Source organism: Musca autumnalis, unplaced genomic scaffold (assembly GCF_047663935.1).
Source record: "Musca autumnalis isolate F117 unplaced genomic scaffold, ASM4766393v1 scaffold_3, whole genome shotgun sequence".
In the NCBI taxonomy this organism is placed as follows: Eukaryota; Metazoa; Arthropoda; class Insecta; order Diptera; family Muscidae; genus Musca; species Musca autumnalis.
The window spans coordinates 84,854,962-84,879,180 of record NW_027411866.1 but is presented as its reverse complement, the minus strand read 5'-3'; the positions used below and the strand labels follow the sequence as shown (position 1 = coordinate 84,879,180).

General features: G+C 36.3%; 1 protein-coding gene across 5 annotated transcripts in view; it reads right to left on the bottom strand.

Moving 5' to 3' along the window:
- Window positions 1–24,219, bottom strand: part of Graf (GTPase regulator associated with FAK) — a 270,197-nt gene that overhangs the window by 61,117 nt on the left and 184,861 nt on the right. For all 5 annotated transcript variants that reach the window (XM_073972315.1, XM_073972319.1, XM_073972316.1 and 2 more), the window contains exons 3-4: window positions 11,647–11,804; window positions 11,383–11,556 (exon numbers count right to left, since the gene is read on the bottom strand). In XM_073972315.1, the coding sequence (XP_073828416.1) occupies window positions 11,383–11,556; window positions 11,647–11,804 (332 nt within the window). The remainder of the gene's footprint in view (window positions 1–11,382; window positions 11,557–11,646; window positions 11,805–24,219) is intronic.

Below are 24,219 nucleotides of genomic sequence, written 5' to 3'. Positions count from 1 at the left end.
GGACGGCTTTCGAGAGTTGTGTTCAGCAGCCAATTTAGTTCTTGATCGTAGGGTTTAAGAACCATCAACCCAGTATCTCAGAATGTATGAATTAGCCTCCGAATAAATATAAGGTACAACAATCTACATGTAGCAAAATTTTAGAAAGATCCGCGAATAGACCTCAATCTACATTTAAGCGTAATTTTTGAACATTTTTTGTGGGACGTACCAGAAGGAATTTACTAATATATGTAGTTCATCTTCGAACTTGGCCTAAGATTTGTTCAAAGTTTGAACGCAATTACTATCTTCGAGACTTCTCGTTGGCAAATTGTCTGAATTTTGAGGAATTGATGAATATTAAATCTGGATTTTTTAGTGCATTTCGATTCATATCCGCTTAACCCACTTAGCGCCAAGATTTTTTTTTGCGAGAAAACTTAAAATTTTATATGAAAAACTTAAAATTTTATATTTTTGAGACATTGTAAGCATTTTTAAAAAAAATTAATTTTTTTCTCAAAAACGTGTAGCTTTCCGCCAATCGGGCCTTCTTTTAAAAGTGCCGAAAACTTTGAAGGATAATATAGGTGTATTCTTACACACCAATCCTTACTACATTCCTAACAAATCCCTGACTTTAGATGAATGCAACATTTATTATTAAATTTTTATCGCATATTTAAATTTTTCCTCAAAAGTCGAAAATTACAAAAAAGTCGACTTTTTGGAATAGCTTGCGTTTTAGGCCAGTTGCGTGGAAATGAGATAGATAACAGACAATGCTATAACAGAATGCAAAAAAACACAAAAATTTGCGAAAATGTCCGAGTTTTACGTTTAAACGGCCAGTGGCTTTATGTGGGTTTATGATATCGGACTTATTTTCTATAGCCGAGTCAAAATATCGTGTCTTAGTATACCACTTGTGGATAAGTTTTACATGTCTGAAATATCGTCAACATTACAATGAGGGGTATTACAGTCACCGTTGAAAATGTGTTGATATCTAGCCTGGGAATCGAACGCAGGTGGTCAGTGCGCAAAGCGGGCGTGCATACTTTGCACCACGGTAGAACCCATTTCTTTTGAGGCAACATGATTGCGTTTTTATATTGCAAAAACCAAAATTTAACTGAAATGAGCGATATTGGTACTTGTATTTGAACCCAAAGTTTTCCCAGTGTATTTCCACCATTTGTATGCTCGTAGCCATAATAACCTCTTTGAACCATGGTAATACTATAGCGACCACAATTTTTCAGCAAGGATTTGGTGAATCTAATAATCCGTAACTATAAAATCTCTCTCTCTCTCTGCTATATACATTCATGACTAGGCGATGTTGTTTCTCGCTGGTTCTCTAATACCCATGTACAAATCTCTCAGTTGAGGCATTAGCAGCAGTTAGACTACCACCGCCCACCGCCCACAATTCCCAAACACCAACACCGCCGAAGCCAGTCGTTCTACTTTCCGCACACAATGGAGTTTTAAATGTTTTTCATGCGGGTGCTGTGGTTAGAGTACATTCAGCCTCCATTATATATTTGCTAGGTGGATGGGTGGGTCGGTGATGGAAAAAGGATAAAAAGCTTTCTATGGTAGTCGGGTGAGTGTGTGTGTTTGTGTGATGTTTGCAATTCTGCATTATAGTGTTTGTGGCATACTAAAGTAAATAACTATTCCGAGGTATAGAATTTTGTTCCACAGCCACTTTCATGTGAATTCTCATTGAATAGTTTGTTTACTCTCTGTCGGCTGGCTGGAGTTGTGTTGGTGTGTAGGAGGATGTTGCCTTTGTTGTGTGCGTGTGCCAAGGAAGTGTAGGTGGTAGGTAGGTGGTATTGTTCAGAGAGTTTTACGGCGTTTCGTATATAACTATTTTTAGCAAATATGCCTTTCTTTTCCCTTCTGTTCCGTTTGTCCATTATATACTACAATAGTTTGGTGTGTGTATTTGGAGTGGAATGAAATTTTTAATGTTAACTTAGGTCAAGGAACCCGAAAAGGAGCAACAACAGTGGCAAAACAAAATAGTGTACAAAGCAATAAGCAAGTGAGAGAAGGAATACAAATAAAAGAAAACTGTACAACAATTTGACTAAAAACCAGAAAAAAGGATGTGCAAGAAAAACGCTTTGTAAAAGAAATGGCAAATATTGGCAACATCAAAAGTGCTTCTTTGCCTGATGGTCTCCTGTATAGTCCTTGCATTTGGCAGATGCACTTAACTGTTATTGAATTTACAAGTTTCTTACAACTTGTATCCTTTCGCCTTGTGTTTTTTGCTGTCGTTGTTGTTGTTAAGGCTACAATAAATAAATAAAATTCAATTCATGTTTGTCTTCCAGCCAGACACATTTCTTTTAAAGGTTTCTTTTTCGTATGTTCATTTGTTTATCACAGCGTTTTTGTTTGTTTTCTGGGACATGGTACCAAAAAAAAAGAATCCTGCTTTAGTTGTTGTTGCTACCAAACTTTACTTGTGAAGAAAACATTTTATAGAACATATGGACTTTTTCAAATAATTCGAAAAAATTATGTCTATTTAAGAATTTCAATGCTCATCTTGGTATGCGGAGGTAGACGTATGTGTGAAACTGATAAAACAATAAAATAGTTTTGCAGATGAGCACGTTCGTATTGTTAGAATTGCTAGATAAATTGCAATTTAGGAAGATATTTTAATGAACTTTAAAAGTTTATGGTTATTCAAAAAGAAATTCTAACTGGATATGCAAAATCATAATATTTTCCCGTGGTGGTTACAGTCGTTTCTATTAAAATGTTGCCTACACTTTTGTGTACAAGTTCTTTATAGTTCGACAATACAGAATAATGGTTGAAACCCCCATTCGGAGGTATATACATACAGTTAGTCAACTTAATTATTGCAAAACCAAAATTATTACAAAATTTTAAATAAAACATCATTTTATTGGTATAAATAAATATCATTATTAATATTTTTGTTAACAATACAATTCTTACACATGTTTATTAATATAATAAAATAAAAAGCAGCTAAATGTCACTAAACATTTTCATAAAATTAACAAAAATGAGTAAAACTCATTATTTGCACTGTCAACTAAAGAATTGCAAAATTCACAACTTTTCAGTCTTTCACGGTATTTTTCGAAAAGTTGGTTCTAATATTTCGTATTCCCACATTTGGCATCAAAAAGAGCATGTAAACGTATCTGAATTTAATAAATAAGTTTCGGAATGTCATATTCCAATGTTATTTTTTAGCCATTCTTCTTTATTGCATTTTATTTAGTCCCTCAGGTAAGTGGGCGACCTATTCCCGACTTTTTCCTTCAGGTGTACCTATGAATTTTCGATGGTGTTAATATCTAGACACTGGAGCGGGGTGTAAATGACTTTGGTACAGTTGTATAACAACCAAGTCTTACATAAATTAGATTTATGCTTAGGGTCGTTGTCTTGGTAGTACTTATATTGCAATTTGTTTAAATTTTCAGGGTCAGCTGGCCCAAATTTCTTGACGCTTTTGGTTAAATATTTTCTTAAAGCATCTAAATAAACCTCCTATGTCATTGTTTCTCCCAAAATCAGGATTTTACCAAGGTCACCGCTTGGTATACAACCCCATACCATAAGTGACAGTTTTCCGAACTTTACGGTATGTATTAAATTTTTGTTTTCCATGGCTTTCAAGGGTTTTCCCAATACTTTTTGAAGTCCATTGTGATAGGACAACATAATTTTAGTCTCATCCGAAAATATAACACCATCCCAATCTAAGATGGCGTTATTATGTTTGGCGTTATTTGTTATTATGTACCACTTTTCTGACTTTTCCATGTGACACACTTACTCCAAAATCATTTTTAATTAGAAAAAGCTATTTTCTGGTGCTGCTTTGGGCTATTTCGTTAATTTCTTTAATCATTCTACAGTCAATTCGTGAGGTTACTATTTTGGACCTGCCCTGTATCGCCCTCAGTTTGAACCTGGCCTCTTTCTCGGTGCGGTATATGATGTTGTATACACTTTTTAGCTTACGAGAGGTGATTTTAGGGATTTCTCTTTCGGATTTACCATTATTATAATTGGAATAGACCAAATGTAGCATATTTTCCGAAACCGTTAACCTGACTTTCTCTTTTTCTGAATATACCGTCTATGTTACACACACAAAAATTAGTTTATGATCAAAAATTATGGATCTTCATGTCCACATACCATAAAAATTAAAAATCCTTAAATGCAAAAAATCGCGGGGGAAACTCCACGATTTTATTGCACATTTATTCATTTTGCAATTATTTAGTTGACACCACAAAAACCAGGTACCTATCCTTTTTGCCCGTTGTTTTTGTTATTTCCAACCGATTTCTGGATTTATTGGCTTGATGTTGCATTAACAGGTTAATCAACAGATATTTACAAAAAGCCCAACATTATTGAAAGAATTTCTAGCAGTAATTCCTAATTAAACGTCTAAATTCTTAAAAATTCATCGTTTGCAATAATATAGTTGACTAACTGTATGTCTCGCATCATTAAATGGAGTAGGCTGCATGAGATAAGTCTCCCGTTGTTCCGAACTGACCTGGAACCATACAACTAAAGTTGTGCCAAATTAACTATATGGAACTATCTAGTTCACTACGCAGTTCCGGTGGCCCATATAATTTCAATTAAAAAACTGCGTATACGTAATATCATACGTTAGATTTTATGAAGTTACTCATACGTTTTGGAACTAGTGCAGTGAACTAGGAACTACATTACCCAACTCTACACACAACACCCGTGTTTCGGCCAGCGGCTGCCTCAGTGTACATACGTTTGTATTTGTATCGTTTTTCTGTGTTGGGAGCAGCATATTCCTAAATGCTTTCACTGGCGGGACGGAGGAAAACCCAGGACCAATATGGAAGTGCTAGGTTTGTCACATCCGCATCCACCACAATCAAACTTCGTTGAGATGCAATAGAGGCCAGGAGTGGCTGCATCTCAGGGGTTGATCTGGACTAGTCCATGTGCGAACACAGCCCCCATCATCTTCATCAGAATAGGAAACTCCTCGGCAGTCGTTGTTGTTCCAATCCCTGAAAATGCATCGTTTTGCAATTTAATTGCAATGGACTCCGAGGTACGATACGAAATAGTCGATTTTACGAGTCGGAAGAATAATAAGGTCGCGGCGGCGCACAATGTCGCGAGTTCATATTAACTGTGGCCAAAAATAGAAGGAGTTATCGTAGGTGCATCAATTTTGGTACAAGTACCTATTATTGACATACAATCTTCAGGACAAAAAATTGGGTTGGTCGGTCCACGTTTTGATATAGCCCCCATAGAACCGTACCTCCCGATTTTCGGTATTTTGAATGTTTTAGACACAATGACCAACCGAAAGTATTCAAATTTTGTGGTTAGTCTTCGGCAGATGTATCAAACATTCCAACAGAGAATTGTGGGCTTAGGTCCACGTTTTGATATAGCCCCCATACAACGGTACCTCCCGATTATCGGTATTTTGAAGATTTTAGCCTCATTATAGCACCGAAATTGCTGAAATTTGGTATTTAGTCTTCGTAGGGGGCATTATACCTTCACCTTGAAATTTGTCTGCATAGGTCCACGCCTTCATATAGCCCCCATAGGACGGTACCTCCCGGTTTTCGGTATTTTGGAGGTTTTAGCCTGATTATAACACCGAAATGGCTGAAAATTGGTATTAAGTCTCCGTTGGGGGACTTATAACCTTCCACCAGAAATATGTCGGTATAGGTCCTCGTCTTCTTATAGCCCCCATAGAACCGTGCCTCCTAATTTTCGGTATTTTGAGTGTTGTGGCCTCAATATCCACCCGATATGACTGAAATTTGGTGTTTAGTCTTCATATTGTTTGTGAGCATATTGAATATATCAAACTCTTGTCTTTATATATGAGAAATTTCCTTTAACAATTTTTTTGACCGATTAGTGGTAAAAAAACGGTAAATTGTTTGTAAAAAAATCGAATTTTGATTTTCGCTGTTCACAATTTTTTTAAAAATTTATATTTTTAAAATTATCTCGTTTTAAGGCAAGATTATTAGGTACTTAATAAGCCCACAAAAATATATGATGATCGGTTCATTCGTTTTCGCGCTATAGCCAACACCACAAAACGATTTGTTAAAAAAGGGGGTATCCTCTCCGTGAGGTGGTCGCTGAAAAATACAAATGACACATTCGTCTGCAAACCTCTGCAGCTGGGACCTTTATATATTTGAAGTACTCACTTTTTACTACTCAAACAGCAAAAAATATCGATATACACTTTTATACAATTTTTTTCCCACTCCACTCAATTTAAAATTTGCTTCAGAAAATTAATAAACTTAGTAATACATGTTTGGGTGAATGTAAACACCATATGATTAATATTTACATGCAAACAAAAGTGTAGCCAAGTTTATTACATCCCAAGAGAACTTAGGAACAATTTCTGCAGCGACCGTTACTTTTAAATTTTAAATATTAACGCATAATATAATTTATTAAATTTAGAAAAAAACACACAAAAATACGTATTAACTAAAATTGTCGGATTTAAATCCTCATATAACAAAAACTACTTCACGTATCAGTACCAAAATTCAGATTCTTCTTAATTAATATGTTTTCTATCACTCCCCATCAATAAATTTGTTCAACGAAGAATTTAGTTTTTACCATTTTTGGCCACGGTCGTGACACTGTGCGGCGTTGGGAACCAAGCTCAACAACAACTGCAGCTGGACAACTCGGACACCATTGTTACTAGCTACATCGCTGAAAACTAATGCAGTCCAGCAAACTGTGAAGTCAATCGTGTCCTACAACATCATCCTTACCCAGAGCAACCAGAACCAACCTGAGATCTACAATACTCAATTCGTACCAAGCCAGAATTATTCTCGGCGTCGCACTTTCATCAATCATGGAAAAGCTAATTGGACTAACCCTTCTACGTTTCGAGACATCATCACTGCTATAGCCGCTCTCATATACATACGAGTACCTGCTGGTCGAATGCCAGAAGTGAGACCAACTTTCCCAGCAGAGGCAACGGGATTAGCAAAAGAAAGTGATGAGTTTCGTCGTGCCAACCCCAGTATCAGGGAGCTGACACTGGAAGTTCACAGGTTGGTTGGTCAGCATAAGTGGAAAAGTTGACTAAATCATCTCAAGAGTTGCAACATTGGAGCCAGAATAAGTGAATTGTGGGCAACGATTAAGTCACTCGAACCCTGAAAAAAGGCAAATAGGACCTCTGTCACGTTTAGCGACGTTATGCTGTCTGAATTTTTATTATTTCAATCGACAATTTGTCGAGTAAACGGGGCGAAGAGAATAGTACTACATCGCATTAGATCTCTTTCTGCCAAGGATGAACCACCACAATTAACAATGGATGATGTTGCGAAGGTAGGAACGCTAAATCATCCAAAGCGTTGGGAACTGGCGGAATCTACACAGTAATGCTGAAACAGCTGGATTAGCCGGGAGTCGAGTATCTCACCAAAAATCTCAACCTGTCATCAAAGTTCTTAACTATTATGCCCAAAGTCTGAGAAAATTGGCTATAATTCCGCTACTGAAGCCAGACTGGGATGCAGCAAAGGTGATTCGTACATACCGATTTCGCTTTTGTCGCCCGTAGCAAAGATTCTTGAGGCTTTACTTTTTGATATCCAGTTGACGATCATGGGACCCGTAAACACTAAAACAGCGCTGCTCGTCATCTCAGCACATATTAGTCGAAGACTCAACCAGAGCAAGTCGTGCGATAGGACAGTTTGAATTATGATATTGATATGATTCTTTGATACTGTCAATCTCCCCACACTGTTTGAACAACGAGCAGACTATTCTCGGGCCAAGTTTGAAACATTGGATAAACGCATATACATACACGCAGAAAAATTTATGTTAGAAATATGTTTGGATCCAAACAAATATATGTTTGGGACCGGTTGCAAACAAATATATGTTTGGATCCAAACATAATATGTTTTACAACATTTTGTAACATATCTCAATTTGATATGTTTGGGTAAAACATATTTTTTATGTTAGAACATTTTTTTGATGGGTGGAGAGAGGATGTTTATCAACGAGAGTAATAACAGTGCTCTCGCGGCTGTGAAATGCTGTTTTATAATAAAGAGTTGTGTGTATAATAGAAGACGTAGAAGCGAAGAAGGGGGCTTTGGTGGCATGTATGCGTCAAACTCGTGTGTTTCTTGTTTTGTTGTTGTTAACCAACTTAGCAGGCGACTAAGAAAAGAAGAAATGATATGAATTATATTTTTTTTTCTTTCTTCAGTGTTTTAGTTGCCTTTGTAGAGTCAAGACGGTAAAGTGAGCGAATAAATCAGTGTTTTGTGTTTTCTTAAATAAATTGTGCTTTTTAGTAAATTAAATGCCCAATACATTTTATAATTGAATCGGAAAGTTGAATGAAATTATTTTATTGGACAAGGAAGAAATCGCATTTAATATTGGTAATTACATACATACTTATGTATATTTGAAATATGGCATATCCGTATTTATTTATTACATTACATAATCATTTGATTCTAGATGCCGATTCCCCGCTGATGATTTCAACTATGAGGACAATTTGTTTTATTTCACAACTAAGGAGAAGCGTTCAACTACGTTTCTATATATTTTTCCTTTTTAAAAATGTGACTATTTACAAATTATTTCAATCAGAGTTTCTTTTATTAACGTGTGTTATGTATTTCTTTGGAATTTTGTATGTACCTATGTGTTTGTTGTTCTTTTGCCTTTCAATAAAAAACCACAACATTTGTGTGTATACTATAGATATAGCCAGTGAGTTCTTACTGAGAGCATGTGAGCACACATTTTAAAGTGTTTTACATTGAATTTTACGCTCCCTTGCTCTTAGTAAGCGCCCACTGGTGCATGAGTTTGTTTTTTTGTGCCTTTTGGGTTTGTATTTTTTTGCACCCAATCATATAAAATGTTTGCACCCAAACATAAAATTGTTTCCACCCAAACAAATCTTTGTTTGCACCCAAACATATATATCTTTGCACCCAAACATAAATATCTTTGCACCCAAACATATATATGTTTACACCCAAACATATATTTGTTTCCACCCAAACATATAGTTGTTTGCAGACCCAAACATATATTATGTTTGGGACTGTTGCAAACATATATGGTAACATGGGGCGCCTTCGCCACGTTTTTATTCAAACTGTTCTCATATCGACACAGTTAAAGTTTTTTCAAATATTATTTTTGGTAAAAATATAAGCATATCTTGACTATAAGTTTTGATATATAAATGGTAACAATTTTGTTTTTCAAATATTATTTTTGAGAATTTACAAAATGTCTAAAAAGTGGCGAAGCCTACCCACCCATGGGGCAGCTTCGCCATCGATATGGAACATTCTTCAACGGACTCTAAAACCGTAATTTACGATACTTCTCGCTTTAATATCAACATTATGCGAAAGAGGAACATGTTTTCTATTGAATTATTAAAAAAATCTAAAATTCACAAAAACAACCAGATTCTAGTACTAAATTGAAATATGTACCTTGAATTTAGGTACACAAATCATAATATTACTAAAACAAGATACGTTTAGGATAATATTTGATTTTAACTTCACATTATAGTGTGCTATATCTATGGCATAAAGAATTTAAGTGAAACATGTCAAATTTCTAACATTAACCTACCACACCCCTATCATGGCGTAGGCGCCCCTCCTTTTACATATTTCATAATATTAACATATTGACATTTGTAATTGCTTTTTTCATCCGAATTATTGGGACTTATATTCTTCAGTAGTTGTCTTCTAACGGTACAAAATATGTTTTTGATATAACAAAAGGTAAAGAAGATATCGGAAAACATACCTACCATAATTATTTGTTCCAATACCCTGAAAACACAAAACAGCGTGCTTCCGCTATCATACCTATGACTCAACGGGCAACTTTTGGGAGATGATAGAACTTCATTAAACTCACAATTTTGCCTTTAACGGATTTTTTCTAGCACTTGTAGTTTGCGAGAAAAACGGCACTGGCGTAGCCGCCCCATGTTACCATATATGTTTGCTGCAAAATATGTTTGGGACATATGTTAGAGAGGCCGTTTTTTTGCGTGTATGTATGTGCGGACGCCAGTCGTACGTGGAATTCGGGAAGCTCCACAAGGTGGGGTGATATCTACGGAATTGTTTAACCTTTACCTTTCCTGTATTCCACCGCCTCCATACGGCACTGAGATCGTTACGTATGAGGATGATTGTACGATCTTGGGGTCGGGTACCTTCCCTAATATCATTTGTGAAATGTTGAACTCCTATTTGATCGATCTTAGCATATTTTAGCGCCAATGTGGTCCGTTCTGACAGGTTTGAATGTTATCTTATCCACCATATGATAGGATGATTCTCACGGTTACACCCAACAAGTACTGCAACGAGAACATGCCATTGTGTTGCCGTACTGAAACAGTCTTCGATTCCCCATGCAGTTGGTCCACTGATGACATGTGGAGGCGCTCTGCTACAGGTCTCAAGGAGTCGTTCGAACAAGTTTGAATATTATTTCATTGTGTAGCACGAATATTAGTGCTATACACAAAACACAATGGCATGTTCTCGTTGCAGAACTTGCTCGGGTGCTACCGAGAGACTCACTATCATATAGTGGATAAGATTCCTCACCCAGTCATGTTAGGAAGGATCTTTGTGATTTAGAGAGAGAGAGAGAGGTCCAGTGTTATAAGAGAGAAACCCTAGATCAGCAAGCCTATCAAGAAGGTGTGCGGCTTGTCGTTTAGCACGGCACACTGCAGCTTTTTAACTGTCATGACAAACTTACTCAACTAACTGCAGTAGATTTGTGGTTACAACCCATCAAAGCAGCCATATTAAAAAATGCTGTTGGTGGCGTTCTTTAACCCAATTTGTCGTTCGTTTCGAATATATCATGAATATCATTCGACTATGTCTGTTTGAGTCCGTGTTCCTACGTTACTACCTAAACACTTATGACAATACTTTGGCAACTATGCTAAAATTACTGTACAGCAATTTCAATTTCTGTTTAACTACATAATTTTTAGCTACTTTGCTGACCATCAAATATTCATTAGGCAACTGTTCTCAGGTTCCATTTTAATAAATTGTATTTTAGCGAAACTTCAATAGATAAATTTTAAGCATAGCAGATTTGGTAGTTTCTTCTTCGTATTTATTTGCTCTCCATTATAACATTCTTGTGCAGGTGAGCGAGCTTAAACTTCCTGGATTTTTAGGCATTCCTGCACAGTATGTCGAGAAATTGTCGAAACCCTGCTTTACTGTTTGCCACACTTACCTCTTGTATTGTGTTTTCAGGCTTTTTTGTTGACATATTGAGGAAACGTTCTTGTGATTGGCAGAATTTTTCCGTTTTCTTGTCGAACTTTTTCTTGTTCTCTTTGACACCACCAATTTGTTTTTTGCGAAAATCCTCCAGAGGTTCAATGATATGTTCATCGGCTAATGTCAACTAAAACGAAAAATAAACAACAAAAAATATTAAATATTACCACAGATCCATCACAAATCATCAGCTATGGTTTGATAAACGAACACTTACCATTTTATCCCGTTCATCCTCTATCATACTGATAATATCACCAAATTGCTTTAGACTTTCACAGATGACCAATTCATCATCGGTCTGGGCTGTACCAATGCACTCGAAGTTGAATTCTTTTAATGAATATGCCAGCTGTTTCATGCGATTGGATAAGACTGCAAAAGAGAAGGGGAGGAGAAAAAAACACATAAAATTAATTATTTTTTTTTTCGAGTTTTACTATGTATGACCTTTTGGTCAAATTGTCCATTAAATTACACAGAGATATGTCATAAATGTCAGGCTGGTGATATGCATAGCACCGCTATAATTAGCATAATGTATGTACATACGAGTATGAATGTTTGCATGCTTGTAATAAATAATTGTATTAAGTAATATTGAAAATTAACATTCCAAAGTTGTAACTGTTTGGCAATTTGTTAATGTTGGGATTGCATTTTAAGTGGACAATAAATTTATATTTTTCTTTATAAGTGTAACTTTTAAACTAAGTGAAAAATTATGTTAAGCAATAAATACAAACGGTTTCGAAATTTGAATTATTTGAAGGGACACTTCTTTGTGTTTTTGAGCGCAATTAATATTTTAATATCTATTGAAATAAAAATTTCATTTGTTTAATTTGTAAAAAATTGGGGGTCGTTTGTTTACAGTTATGTTCCGTTACTCTCCATTAGATGCATTTAGACATTCTAAGGAGGTCGTAAGAATTTTGGCTCAGTTACGGACAAATAGGACCTCCTGGTCATATTATGTTTCCCCCTAACATATTTTATCATTACTACCAAAAAATACGCTCAGAATTTCTGCCGTAAACAAACATTTTCCAATGTTCTTGAACAAACTTTAAATGATTCTGAAACTACAATGTTCATAGATGATAAAAATCAAAAAAAAAAAAAAAAAAAACAAGTGAGCCAAGGCTATAGTCGGGTCGGGGCCGACTATGTATTACCCTACACCACTACCCCCGTTCATAAGCTTTTGACTAATAAAATTCAAAATATTAAAATTGGGATAGCTTAGCGTCTTTGCTCTGAATGTCTCCATTAACACAGGTCAATTTTTTAAAAAACGCATTTAAATGGAAAAGTGGGATGTATGCCAACCATCAATATGCTTCTTTCTCTGTTAGACCCCCATCAACCCCCAAAACTTCGTGAGGATCCGATCAAAATTTCGTAGTGTGATTGCAAAAAAATGGAAAAATGGATGCATTACCGACTATTGCGATATCTCTGTTGTTTGACCACCTATGACAACCTACTTCACATCGTTGTAAAGGTGATATTTTCTACTTTCCTTGCCAGGTTTTGCTTTCGATATACCTCCTACAGAAGGGAGATATTAACTTTGAAATAAAACGTTGGTCTTTTTTCCAAATATTTTTTTTTTCACATTCCGACCGCTGAATAATATCCGCCCATTATCAAAAATCAAAGGGTTTTTTCCTCTGTGGGACCCCCAATAACACCCAAAATTTCGTGATTTTCAAAAAAGTGGAAAAATGGATGTATTACCGACTATTGCGATATCTCCGTTATTTGGATACCTACGCCAACCTGCTTTACATCATTGTAATGATGGGATTTTTTACTTTCATTGTCAGACTTTGCTTTTGGAAGATCCCGAACCAAAGCTGTGATATTCGTCATTATTATTAAAATCGCAAAAATGAAAAGTTGTGTTCTATTAGCGGCTATTGCGATATCTTCGTTGTTTGACCACCTACGACAACCTACGTTGCAAAGGTGATATTTTCTACTTTCATTAGCAGGTTTTGCTTTTGATATACCCCTTTTAGAAGCGGAGATATTCGCTTTGAAATAAAACGTTGCCTTTTTTCCAAATAAGTTTTTTTCCCATTCCGACCCCTGAATATTATCCGACCATCACCAAAATCAATAGGCTTCTTTCTCTGTAGGATCCCCATTAACCCCCAACATTTTGTGACGATCCGATCAAAATTGCGACCTGTAGCGTGATTACAAAAAAAAAAAAAAAATTAAAAAATGGGATGTATTGCCGACTATTGTGGTATCTCCGTTATGTGGCCACCTACGCCAACCTACTTTGCATCACTGTAAAGATGGGATTTTCTACTTTCATAGTCGGACTTTGATTTTGGAAGATCCCCAACCAAAGCTGTGATATTCGTCATTATTATTAAAATCGCAAAAATAAAAAGTTGGGTTCTATTAGCGGCTATTGCGATATATTCGTTGTTTGATCACCTAAGAGAACCTACTTTACATCATTAGAAAGGCGATATTTTCTACTTTCATGGCCAGGTTCTGCTTTTGGTATAGCCCATATTGAAGCTGAGATATTCGCTTAGGAAAAAACGTTGTCTTTTTCTCCAAATAAGTTTTTTGCCCATTACCACCCCTAAATATTATCCGACCATCACCAAAATCAATAGGCTTCTTCATCTGTGTGACCCCCATTAACCCTCAAAATTTCGTGACGATCCGATCAAAATTGCAACCTGTAGCGTGATTTCCAAAAAAGTGGAAAAATGGGATGTATTACCGACTATTGCGAAATCCCGGTTATTTGGTCACCTACGCCGACCTAGTTTACATCGTTGTAAAGATGGGATCTTCTACTTTCATAGCCAGGCTTTGCTTTTGGAAAGTCCCCAACCAAAGCTGTGATAATCGTCATTATAATTAAAATCGCAAAAATGAAAATTTGGGTTTTATTTGCGACTATTGTGATATCTTCGTTGTTTGATCACCTACGAGAACCTACTTTACATCATTAGAAAGGTGATATTTTCTGCTTTTATTGTCAGGTTTTGCTTTTGGTATACCCCGTATAAAATCTGAGATATTCGCTTTGGCAAAAAACGTTGATTTTTTATCCACATAAGTTTTTTGCCCATTCCGACCCCTAAATATTATCCGACCATCACCAAAATCAATAGGCTTCTTCCCCTCCGGGACCCCCATCAACATCCAAAATTTCGTGACGATCCGATCAAAATTGCGACCTGTAGCGTGATTACAAGGATTAGATGGACAGACGGACGGACGGACTGACGGACGGACACACATAGCCAGATCGACTCAGCTCGTCGAGACATTCATTTTGGTATATATAAGTATGGGTCTACGACCATTATTTCGATGCGTTACAAACTTTTTGGCCAAAACCAACTTATAATACCCTCCCCACATAGTGGTGTAGGGTATAAAAAATGAATGAGCGCTTTTTAAATAAATCGCGGTCGACGTTCACATTTTTAGGGTTTTTTAGGTTTTCACGATTTTGCTGTGAAACCGCTAGCAGTGAAAATTTTCTACAAAATTGTCCTTTACCATACTTTCGTAGGTTTTACCATTTTTGAGATATAGAAGTTCAAATTGGGACAATTCACTGACTGTATCTTCTCCTTATAAGAGAATGTCATGGCTGCAATTTCCCAACCAAAACGTATATATCTCAAAAATGGTACAACAAAAAATTCGATAAGACTTACCGTTTCAAGCAAATCGTGAAAACCTAACAAAAAAGCTAAAAAACATGTGACATGCACATCTATATATCTCAAAAATGGTAAAACATATGAACAAATCATAACGGCCAATCCTCTAGAGAATTTTCACAGCTACAACATTTTCTTTTTCCAAGAAAAATCGCAAAAACCTAAAAAATCCCGAAAAATGTGAACTTTTATCGCGATTTATTTTAAATGCGCTCCGTCGATTTTTTTGTTTTTTGCTTTTTCTCATCTATGAACATTGTAGTTTCATAATCCACAAAAACTTAACAGGTGTAAACTCCTTTCATTTAAAGTTAGTTCAAGACCACCGTGACATTCTTAGGGCCTGTTTCACTATGTCGAAAGAAAATTAATGCGAACGAAAATACGTAAAAGTTGCTTTTCAAGGTAATTTGACTTTGTTTTTGTTTCGAAACAACTACAAAATTTGAAAATCATACACGTTAAGTAGTTTTTTTTTTTCATTTTCGATCGACATAGTAAAACAGGCTGTTATTGTTTTAAATCAAAATTATTTCTTCAAGTTTGAAAGGCATATGTAAGTATGTATGAATATAAAACCTTATGACGAAAGTCCGATTCTGTAATCTTTACAATTATTGGTTGGATGCACCAACACGAGCCCCGAATAGAGACTTTTCATTCCATTAATATTTATTTATTTATAACTCCCTAAAACCCCATTAACATATACGAATAAAAACGCCAATGCTCTCCACCACCAAGCCATTGTGCCGAGAGTTAGTCATAATTTTTATCGAATCAAATTAAACAGAACACAAAAAATAACTAATTAATTTACGATATGAGCCACATAATAGGCCTGTTCGATAGCTCTGCAAGTAAAAAGTACATGTAGATCCTTGCAACTACTTGCAAGCAGTTCCCATTTCTCTTTTACTAAACAAGTTTGTTATCGAACAGCATTTTGTAAAAGTTTGTACAAATTTGTACAAATTTTTGGGTTATCGAACAGACCTAATTTAACGAACGTTCAACGTTGTCGTGCCATGATGGGTGGGAGAAGCCTAAAATGTGCAGAGCAGCAATTGAATATTGTTTGGTGATCGTAAAAAGAAACAATAACAACAAATTATGCCATTATAATAAAAAATACAACAACAGCAATAAATTTGCCCTTTTCTGGGATGCGGGAAAGGAGGCAGCAAAACGACAAATTGTTTTGAAATTCCCCAAAACAACAATGAGAATAGAACAACGCTACAGATATTCAGATAACAAACAAAGAGAAGACATATGTAAAGTCAACGACATAATAAACTTCAATTTTATGTATTCCAAAATAAAATGTTAAAATAACAACAGTACCAACGGCAGTCAATAAACGAAATATGTAGGTAAGTTAACATCATAAAGTCCATTCATATCGACTCCACTGAAACAAGAAGTGAGAATCTATTGCTCAGTAACATAAATTGCTGCAATTAAACCAGTGTGAGATCACACAACTATTTGCGATCTTTGTTGAGGCGTGACTCAATGGTTTATGGGAACGGTTAAGTCTGAGAAAAAGAGGGTAGATTGTTTATAATAAGAAGAACAAGTTACAAAGTTGCAACAAATTTGAATCATAAAACGTTGTACAGTCGACTCCGCTTTACTGAGACGACAAAAAATCAGCATGTTCGTTTCAGTTATCCGAAGTTTGCGCTTAAGCGGAGTTCGGATAACAGAAATTTTTTTCAATAATCCGAACTTCGCATAAGTGAAATTTTTTCCAGTAATCCGAACTTCGGATAAGTGAAATTTTTTCAGTAGTATAAAAATAAATAAATTAAAAGGTTAATCAATAAATTTAAAGAATCAAAATGATAACAAATTTAATTCGTTATGAAGATGGTATGATTCGATCTTTCGACATCGTTTGCAGAATAATGCTGAGTAGACATATGCGTTATCTGCAGAATATTCGAATCTTCTACTATATATTTTAAAGAGTTTTGTCTAGCAATTCTTTAGCTTCCTCTGTATCAGTAGAACTTTTCCACCATTAAAATTTATGAAATAAATATTCGCTGGCATCTTCCAGCTTTCGAACCAACCATTCGATGGTTTAAAATCAACAATTTGTACAAATCCAGCAACTACTTGTAATCGACTAAGGTTTATTGCATTGTACAGTAGAGTAAACGAACAACATCCAGTAAAATTTTTGAGTAAAATAACACTGGATGACATTATCGATTTATTGAAAAATATTCTTATTTCAGTAAAGCGGAGTCATTTCAATGGCAAGTGCATTAATTGACGTTATTGGCATTTCAGTTATCCGATATTTGCAGTTATGAGGAGTTTCACTAATGCGGAGTAAATAGTAAGAAAATTACCTAAAAATCTAACGGCGCTGGAACTCGATTTCATTTATCCGATATTTTCCAGTAAAGCGGAGTCGACTGTAGTATAATAAGGAATAATAAATAAGAAACAAATAAAAATAAGAAACTCATTTTTGATTTGGTACATACACAAAAGACAAAGATAACATCATTCTGTCATAACAGAACTCCCCAAAATTGTTTTCCACCACGGCATCGAATTCCGCGAGAAGAGAATAAAATTGTCGGTGAAAAGATATATATAATTGTCCAGATATATAATATTGTCCAGTTGACAAAAATATTGCTGGACGTGAAAAAAATTGTTGGAATTGATAAAAACGATTGTTGAAGTCACAATTCTACACTACATTTTTCTCTTCAAATATTGTTGGATAAGTCATATTTTTTGCTGGTTCATTAACGCAGTAGGGTATGGATAGATGTACGAGGGGAACTAGAAAAGTTTCTGGCCCAATAATGAAAACCTGAATATTTATCATCGAAAATGTTTTTATTACTTTTCAAAGATTCTTTCAGCATTATTTATACACTTTTGCATGGGCTCAAACCAATTGTCGAAACGCTTTTTCCGCTCCGATTGAGACACCTTCAAACACGCATTTTTTCTTAAGGTGCGGGGGGGGGAGTCATTAGGTACCAAGTCAGGCCTGTACGGTGGATGACCCATCAATTGGCCACGTTTTGTCCAGTCAAAAAGGCGCTGGTTTGAATCGATATGTGAGAGCTCGCATTGTCATGCTGCACAATGATTCGCCTTCCCTTGTTCGTTTTGTAATTCCTCAGGAGACTTCAGGCAAATAAAATGTAATGAACCACTTAGAATTCACCGTCCTACGTTGCTCAAGCCGTATAGTCGCCACATGATTAGTTTTGCCGAAGAAACAGGCGACCTTTTGCGTTTTCGTTAGATTTGGCTCGCATTCGAAAACCCACACGTTCGACTGTTGGTTGGTTTCGGGCTCATACAGAGTTTTGACCAGGAAAAAACGATTCTAAACCACTGTGCGCCGATAGAGCGAACATATTGCCAATATCAATTTGCATGTTGATATAATTGGGTGCCACCGTGGTGATAAGCACACCCGCTTTGAATACAGTGATTTATATTTATTTGTAATATTTTCATAGGGGTGCCACCGTGGTGCAATGGTATGCACACCCGCCTTGCACACTAAAGGTCGTGGGACAGATTCCCCGGCCAGGCAACATCAAAAATTTCAACGGTGGCAAAATACCCCTCAGTAATGTTGGCGACATTTCCTGAGTATTTCAGTCATGTAAAACTTCTCTACAAGTGGTGTCTTAGGACACGCCGTTCGGGCTCGGCAATAAAAAGTAGGTCCCTTATCATTGAGCTAATATGAATCGGGGTGCACTCATTGGTATGACAGAAGTCTCCCTTGTCCCGTAATGGATGTTTGTGGAACAATAATTATAATATTTTCATAGAGTTCTAAGTTGGCGTAAAGCCTCCTTTTACCTCAGACACCAGTTGACCCAGTGATGGGACCACTATATATCGCGACTTGAAGTCTCGTTCGGGTTTCTACATTTAGCTGCCGTATGACCAAAGTCTTCGCATTTATAATACCTTCTTGGTATCAACTTTCCACGTATTCGACAGTCCGCCCATCCAATCCGTACTATCCTTTTCTCTAAAGGAATGTTAGCAAACGGAGAGTTTTAGAAAACTGCAGCAGTTTGGATACCTCTGTAGGTCTATCGTGCAGGCGGTCACAATGCTCTGAACTCGTCTGAAGTAGACATCCCATCATATCTTTCATTTCCAATTTACTTCCTTGGTAAACGCACTTCAACTGTTGGACCCAACACATTTTCAATCACTTTTCTGAATTCATTTGAGTTCTGCTGTGCTGGTTTGTTTAGTTCCAGCAATAACTCACATTTTTCTGTCTTCCTAATTGTTTTTACATTTTTACCTAGGACAACCAGCTTTGTTTCACTTTTCACTTTTTTGAGAATTTCTGCATATGAGGAGTCCCCATATGATTTATTTATTTATTAAAGCATCTGGTCTATTGTTGGAACTTTCGTCCAAATGTTCGTCTTGTGTTCAGTACCAGATCTTGCCGTGTTTTCAGTGGACACTTCTTTCGCTGTGGTCACAGTTTGATACTTGACACACTTTCTTTCTTCTTTTTAGTCCTATTCTCTTTCGGGCTTTGAGTATTGGGACCTCTTTTCTACTCAGGCGTTCTTAGGGCTCCTTATTGTTGAAGTGGCTTCTGTTTGAGTCTGCTTATTGTTATTATTTACCAGACCCATTTAACGTATCTCAGCCTCTTTATTCAGATCGTTAGCTACATTTAAATATATCGCCTGTATCTTTCGCATGATGGATTGGATATCCTTGTGGATCTTATTTTTCGATTAAACGAATTCATCCATCTGTGTTATTTTTCTTCCCACTTTTATTTTTAGACGCTTCTTCACCTGGCTTGTTAGCTTGTGTCGCTTTCTTAATCACCGAGCTTTATCCGAATGGGGAATATACACCTCCCATATTTTCGACTCGTAGATCAGCCCGCTTCCCAGTGGGATTTCTTCAACTTTAATACTTGTTCTCCTTGTTTCTTGATTTTCTTCGTTCATTTTAGGTATTGTGGTCCCAACTGCTGCTATCTCCGCTCGTAAAATAAGCAGTTACGTTAAGATCCCCTGGAATCCCCTTTCTAGGTTCATGCGAGAGTTGACGGGGGACACTTTTGAGATCCGTGTTTATCGGGAATGTGCATCCGAATTTATACTGCCAACTTAATGGGACGAGCATTGGACCTACTTTGAGACCTGCCAGGTTTTATCGGGACGGAGACAGCTGTGACATTAGCCTGAAAGCAATTTCTTTAAGGTTCCACCCCGACATACCCAGGTTCCAGAATACCACAGTCATCAGTCCAGGGTTCATCAATTCCAAATCGTAGTCCAATAATGGCATCGATCTTATGCTCGTAAGGGCGAAAAGTGTGTATTGCTGCCGCCCCTACTAGAGTCAAACGCAGAATACCAAGCCGACCACTATGGGACTGATGCTGCTAGATTTCTTTGTAGAATACCCTTCCGAAAAATACGATTTTTATTATGGTGTTGGTACATGCGACGTGTCGCCAAGAAGTTTACATGTCTCGATCCTTGACGACACAAACTTGGTGCACCATTGCACGGGAGCAGTGATATCATGCGTCGGCCAGCGCCCTCTTGAGATTAGATAGTTGTTGCCCTCCACAGAGCTTGCAGGTCTATTTCGCAGGCACGTATTTGATGATCCACTGTATGGGTTTCACTTTCCTCTTGGTAGGGAGATGAGGTCTATCTTTCAGATTTCTTAGTTGACAGTATTTTGTGTGAAAGTGCCCCCGACAGGAGAGTCGATTATCCAGTTCCCTACGCCACCTGCGGTACCAGAAAAGGAACCTCTGGTTGGATCTCGAAACCGAGTTACTTCTTGTTTCGGTACCCCGGGAGCTGCTAACCCCCTGTAAGACTGGCGTCCATGGGTCGTGGAACCCGTTATTCCCTTTTAGAGAATACCCCTGCCGGGTCGAGAATGGGCTTAAACTGGATTAAAGTGTTTAACTTTTGCGGAACGATTGCGTCGACAATAACCATGTTGGCAATATCCAATTGTAGGAGTGATTCGAACACACGTATGTGAGAAAGTATAGATTTGCCGACAAAAAAATCATATCGTTGTATTCAGAAGCTCAAGAACTATCTTCGATGGAAACTTCATAGCAATGCTCGAACAGCCCCGAACTGCATTTAAGCGAAAATGTTGAACTTTTGTGAGAAAGATACCGGAAGGTGATGCCTAATATAGTTAATATTCGTACCTGATTTAAGTTTGATATAAATATTACGATCTGTACAGGTGGGATCAATGTAAGCCACTCCTTTAGACATTCTTAAGAGCTTTTGGACCATTATGTCAAGAAGCATGTATTTGCCCAAAAAAAATATTACGCTGTAAACAGTGCCGCTAAGAAAAACTTCCCTAAAATTTTAAAAACAATCCTCAGCAGCCCCCAAACTGCACTTAAGCAAAAACAATTTTAAATTTTGTAGGGGAGATAGCCGAAGTTGTTTTCCGCTATAGACCTTCATGGAAGTATATGAACGTTTGGAGGATATTTTAGGATGCACAATATTTCGATCAAATCGAATATTCAAATCGCAAGTGATAATCTGTCATTTTATTGGGTGTCCCTAAAGGAATTGTACAGCCGTAATAGCGGCCGCCAGGACAACCCGCTGCAAAAGTTTCAAAACGACCCGAGCCTTAAGCTGCACTTAATCGAAAATAAATGTAATATAATATATAAATTTGCACCTAATTGAAATATGCTAATTTTGTCGGATTACATTCAATCTTCCTTAGTATTATTTTTTTTTCATTTTTGCCTAGATAAACAACGACGCAATTAGATTAATGAGTTCCAGTTTTTTTTTCTAAGTTTGGCATCCTTGGAAAATGTATACAACAAAACAGGATAACTTCATGTCAAAAGATCTTTGAACCTTTCAATAGCAGGCGAGGTTTCAGACGTCTATCTATTGCTAGCTGCAAGCTTGGGTTAAATATACCCAGCAAAATAAATTGGAAGTAGTGCAATGTGGACTAGTACTTTCACGGCATGTTTTGATGCAGTTCAAACGGAGTTGTGAAAAAAAGCGCTCCATTCCTCACATTTTAACTACGCTTGAAAGAATTACATCCACTTGTCACATTTTAACAACATCCGGATGCAGTTTAACGGAGTCGTGAAAAAGGCACTCCAATTCCTCATAATTAAACAGCATCCGGATGCAGTCCAAACGGAGTCGTGAAAAAGGCACTCCGTTCGCTACATTTTATTAGCAGTTATTAGAGATCCCTACATAAATCAGATTGTACATCTCTACAGGCATCGGCATACATTTTCCAAAAAGAGATAAGCGTGTTAACTTTTCCAAAAATTTGTTAATATAAAATTAAAAATATTTAATTTGCAAACATTTTTTCGGTAAGAAAATTTCCCAATGGAGTGCTGTTGGAGTACATGCCGAAATCTTAACTGGTGATGGGAAGACAATATCAAACTCAGTTAGCAGATGAAGCAAGAACAGTTCAGCTTGGATTAAAAGGAGAGCGGAGCAAACACGCATGGTTGCGATTGAATTCAATGGAGAATTTTCATAATTTGTGTTAATGTAATAAGTTCTTAATATTTTTGTTTTACACAAATAATAAATGCATTTTATTTGTTCTGGGATATTTTGTGATGGCTTGCATACATTCCGCAGAATGTAACAAAACACGTGCTTTGGACTGCATCCTATTCTACCCCCAAAGGGTTAGTTAAAATGCAGTGCCAGAGGGTCACCTAAAATGCAATGCCAAAGGGTCAGTTAAAATGCAGTGCCAGAGGGTCAGTTAAAATGCAGTGCCAAAGGGTCAGTTAAAATGCAGTGCAATGGAGTGCATCTTTCAGTAGTCACGCTCTTGTAAAAAATCATGAGTGAAAATGCATAATTTGATGAACTTCCAAATCACTTGTACATATGATTTAACTGCCTCTTTGGACGCAAACTTTTTGCTGGGTATGTACATCTATTGCTGAAGCAATAATAACTATTATTGTCCCAACGTTATTTATTTTTGACAACCCTTACAAATTGAAATAATTTTTTTTCGGCAACCATTGAAAACAAAAACATATGTATATAAATGGTCTTAACAAAAAATATATACAATTTAAAAAAAGTATTGTCATCAAAGAAAGTCATTTGCTGAAATTTTTATATTGGTTGTATAAAATTTGCATATACATTTCCAAATAACATTGTTAGGTATGGATATATTACATGTAATATATCCACACTTCAGGATGTCCGGGAGAAAACAAATAAAATCCAAAACGATTTCGTATTGTTAAAGAAAAGGGTACAATAGCATGATTGGACCAACACTTTGTATTGCCGACGTGATCATAAATATTCTTAAATTGACAAATAACACGTTTGGTCCAACATTTTACCTGAGGCTTGACATTCTTGTATTTTATTGGTTTATATTTATCATGAACATTTTTAACCCAACTTTCCATAAATACCTCGTTATTTAAACTTCAGAAAAAAAAAATAAAGAAACATTTGTCCAAACCTTCAATTAACAGAATAACAGAAAAGAAAAACAATGATAGACAACCTTAAACAATTAAAATAAAAAATGTCTTTATTCTGTTGAGAGAACAACATGAAGAACATGAGCAATTTGGTTCGTTTTTTTCTTTCAATTTTTTTTTCTTTATTTTCATTTCAATTACATAAAAACTGAACTGAAAATATTATGTACATCGTCGTTAAGAGATGAAAAAGAAAAGACTGCTATGATGACTTATCAACGTTCAAGACAAAAAAGAACAGAAGAAATGAAAAAAAAAAACAGAATTCACAAAAAAGACGACCAAACAAAAGAAACCAAACTTTAAATGGAATGGAAGCTGGGGTACCCACCAGCAGCAACAGACATCACCATAATCACATGTATGTGAAGTCGTGTGTGTTTGTTTAGTTGATGTATAGTCATCGTTCTTAGCTCTGCTGACCCAATTCCGTCATTTTGATTTTTGTTTAATTCTTTGTTCATTTGTTATTTGGGCTCAAACAATTTTTTAGGCTCGCTTGTCTTAGAGATTTTGA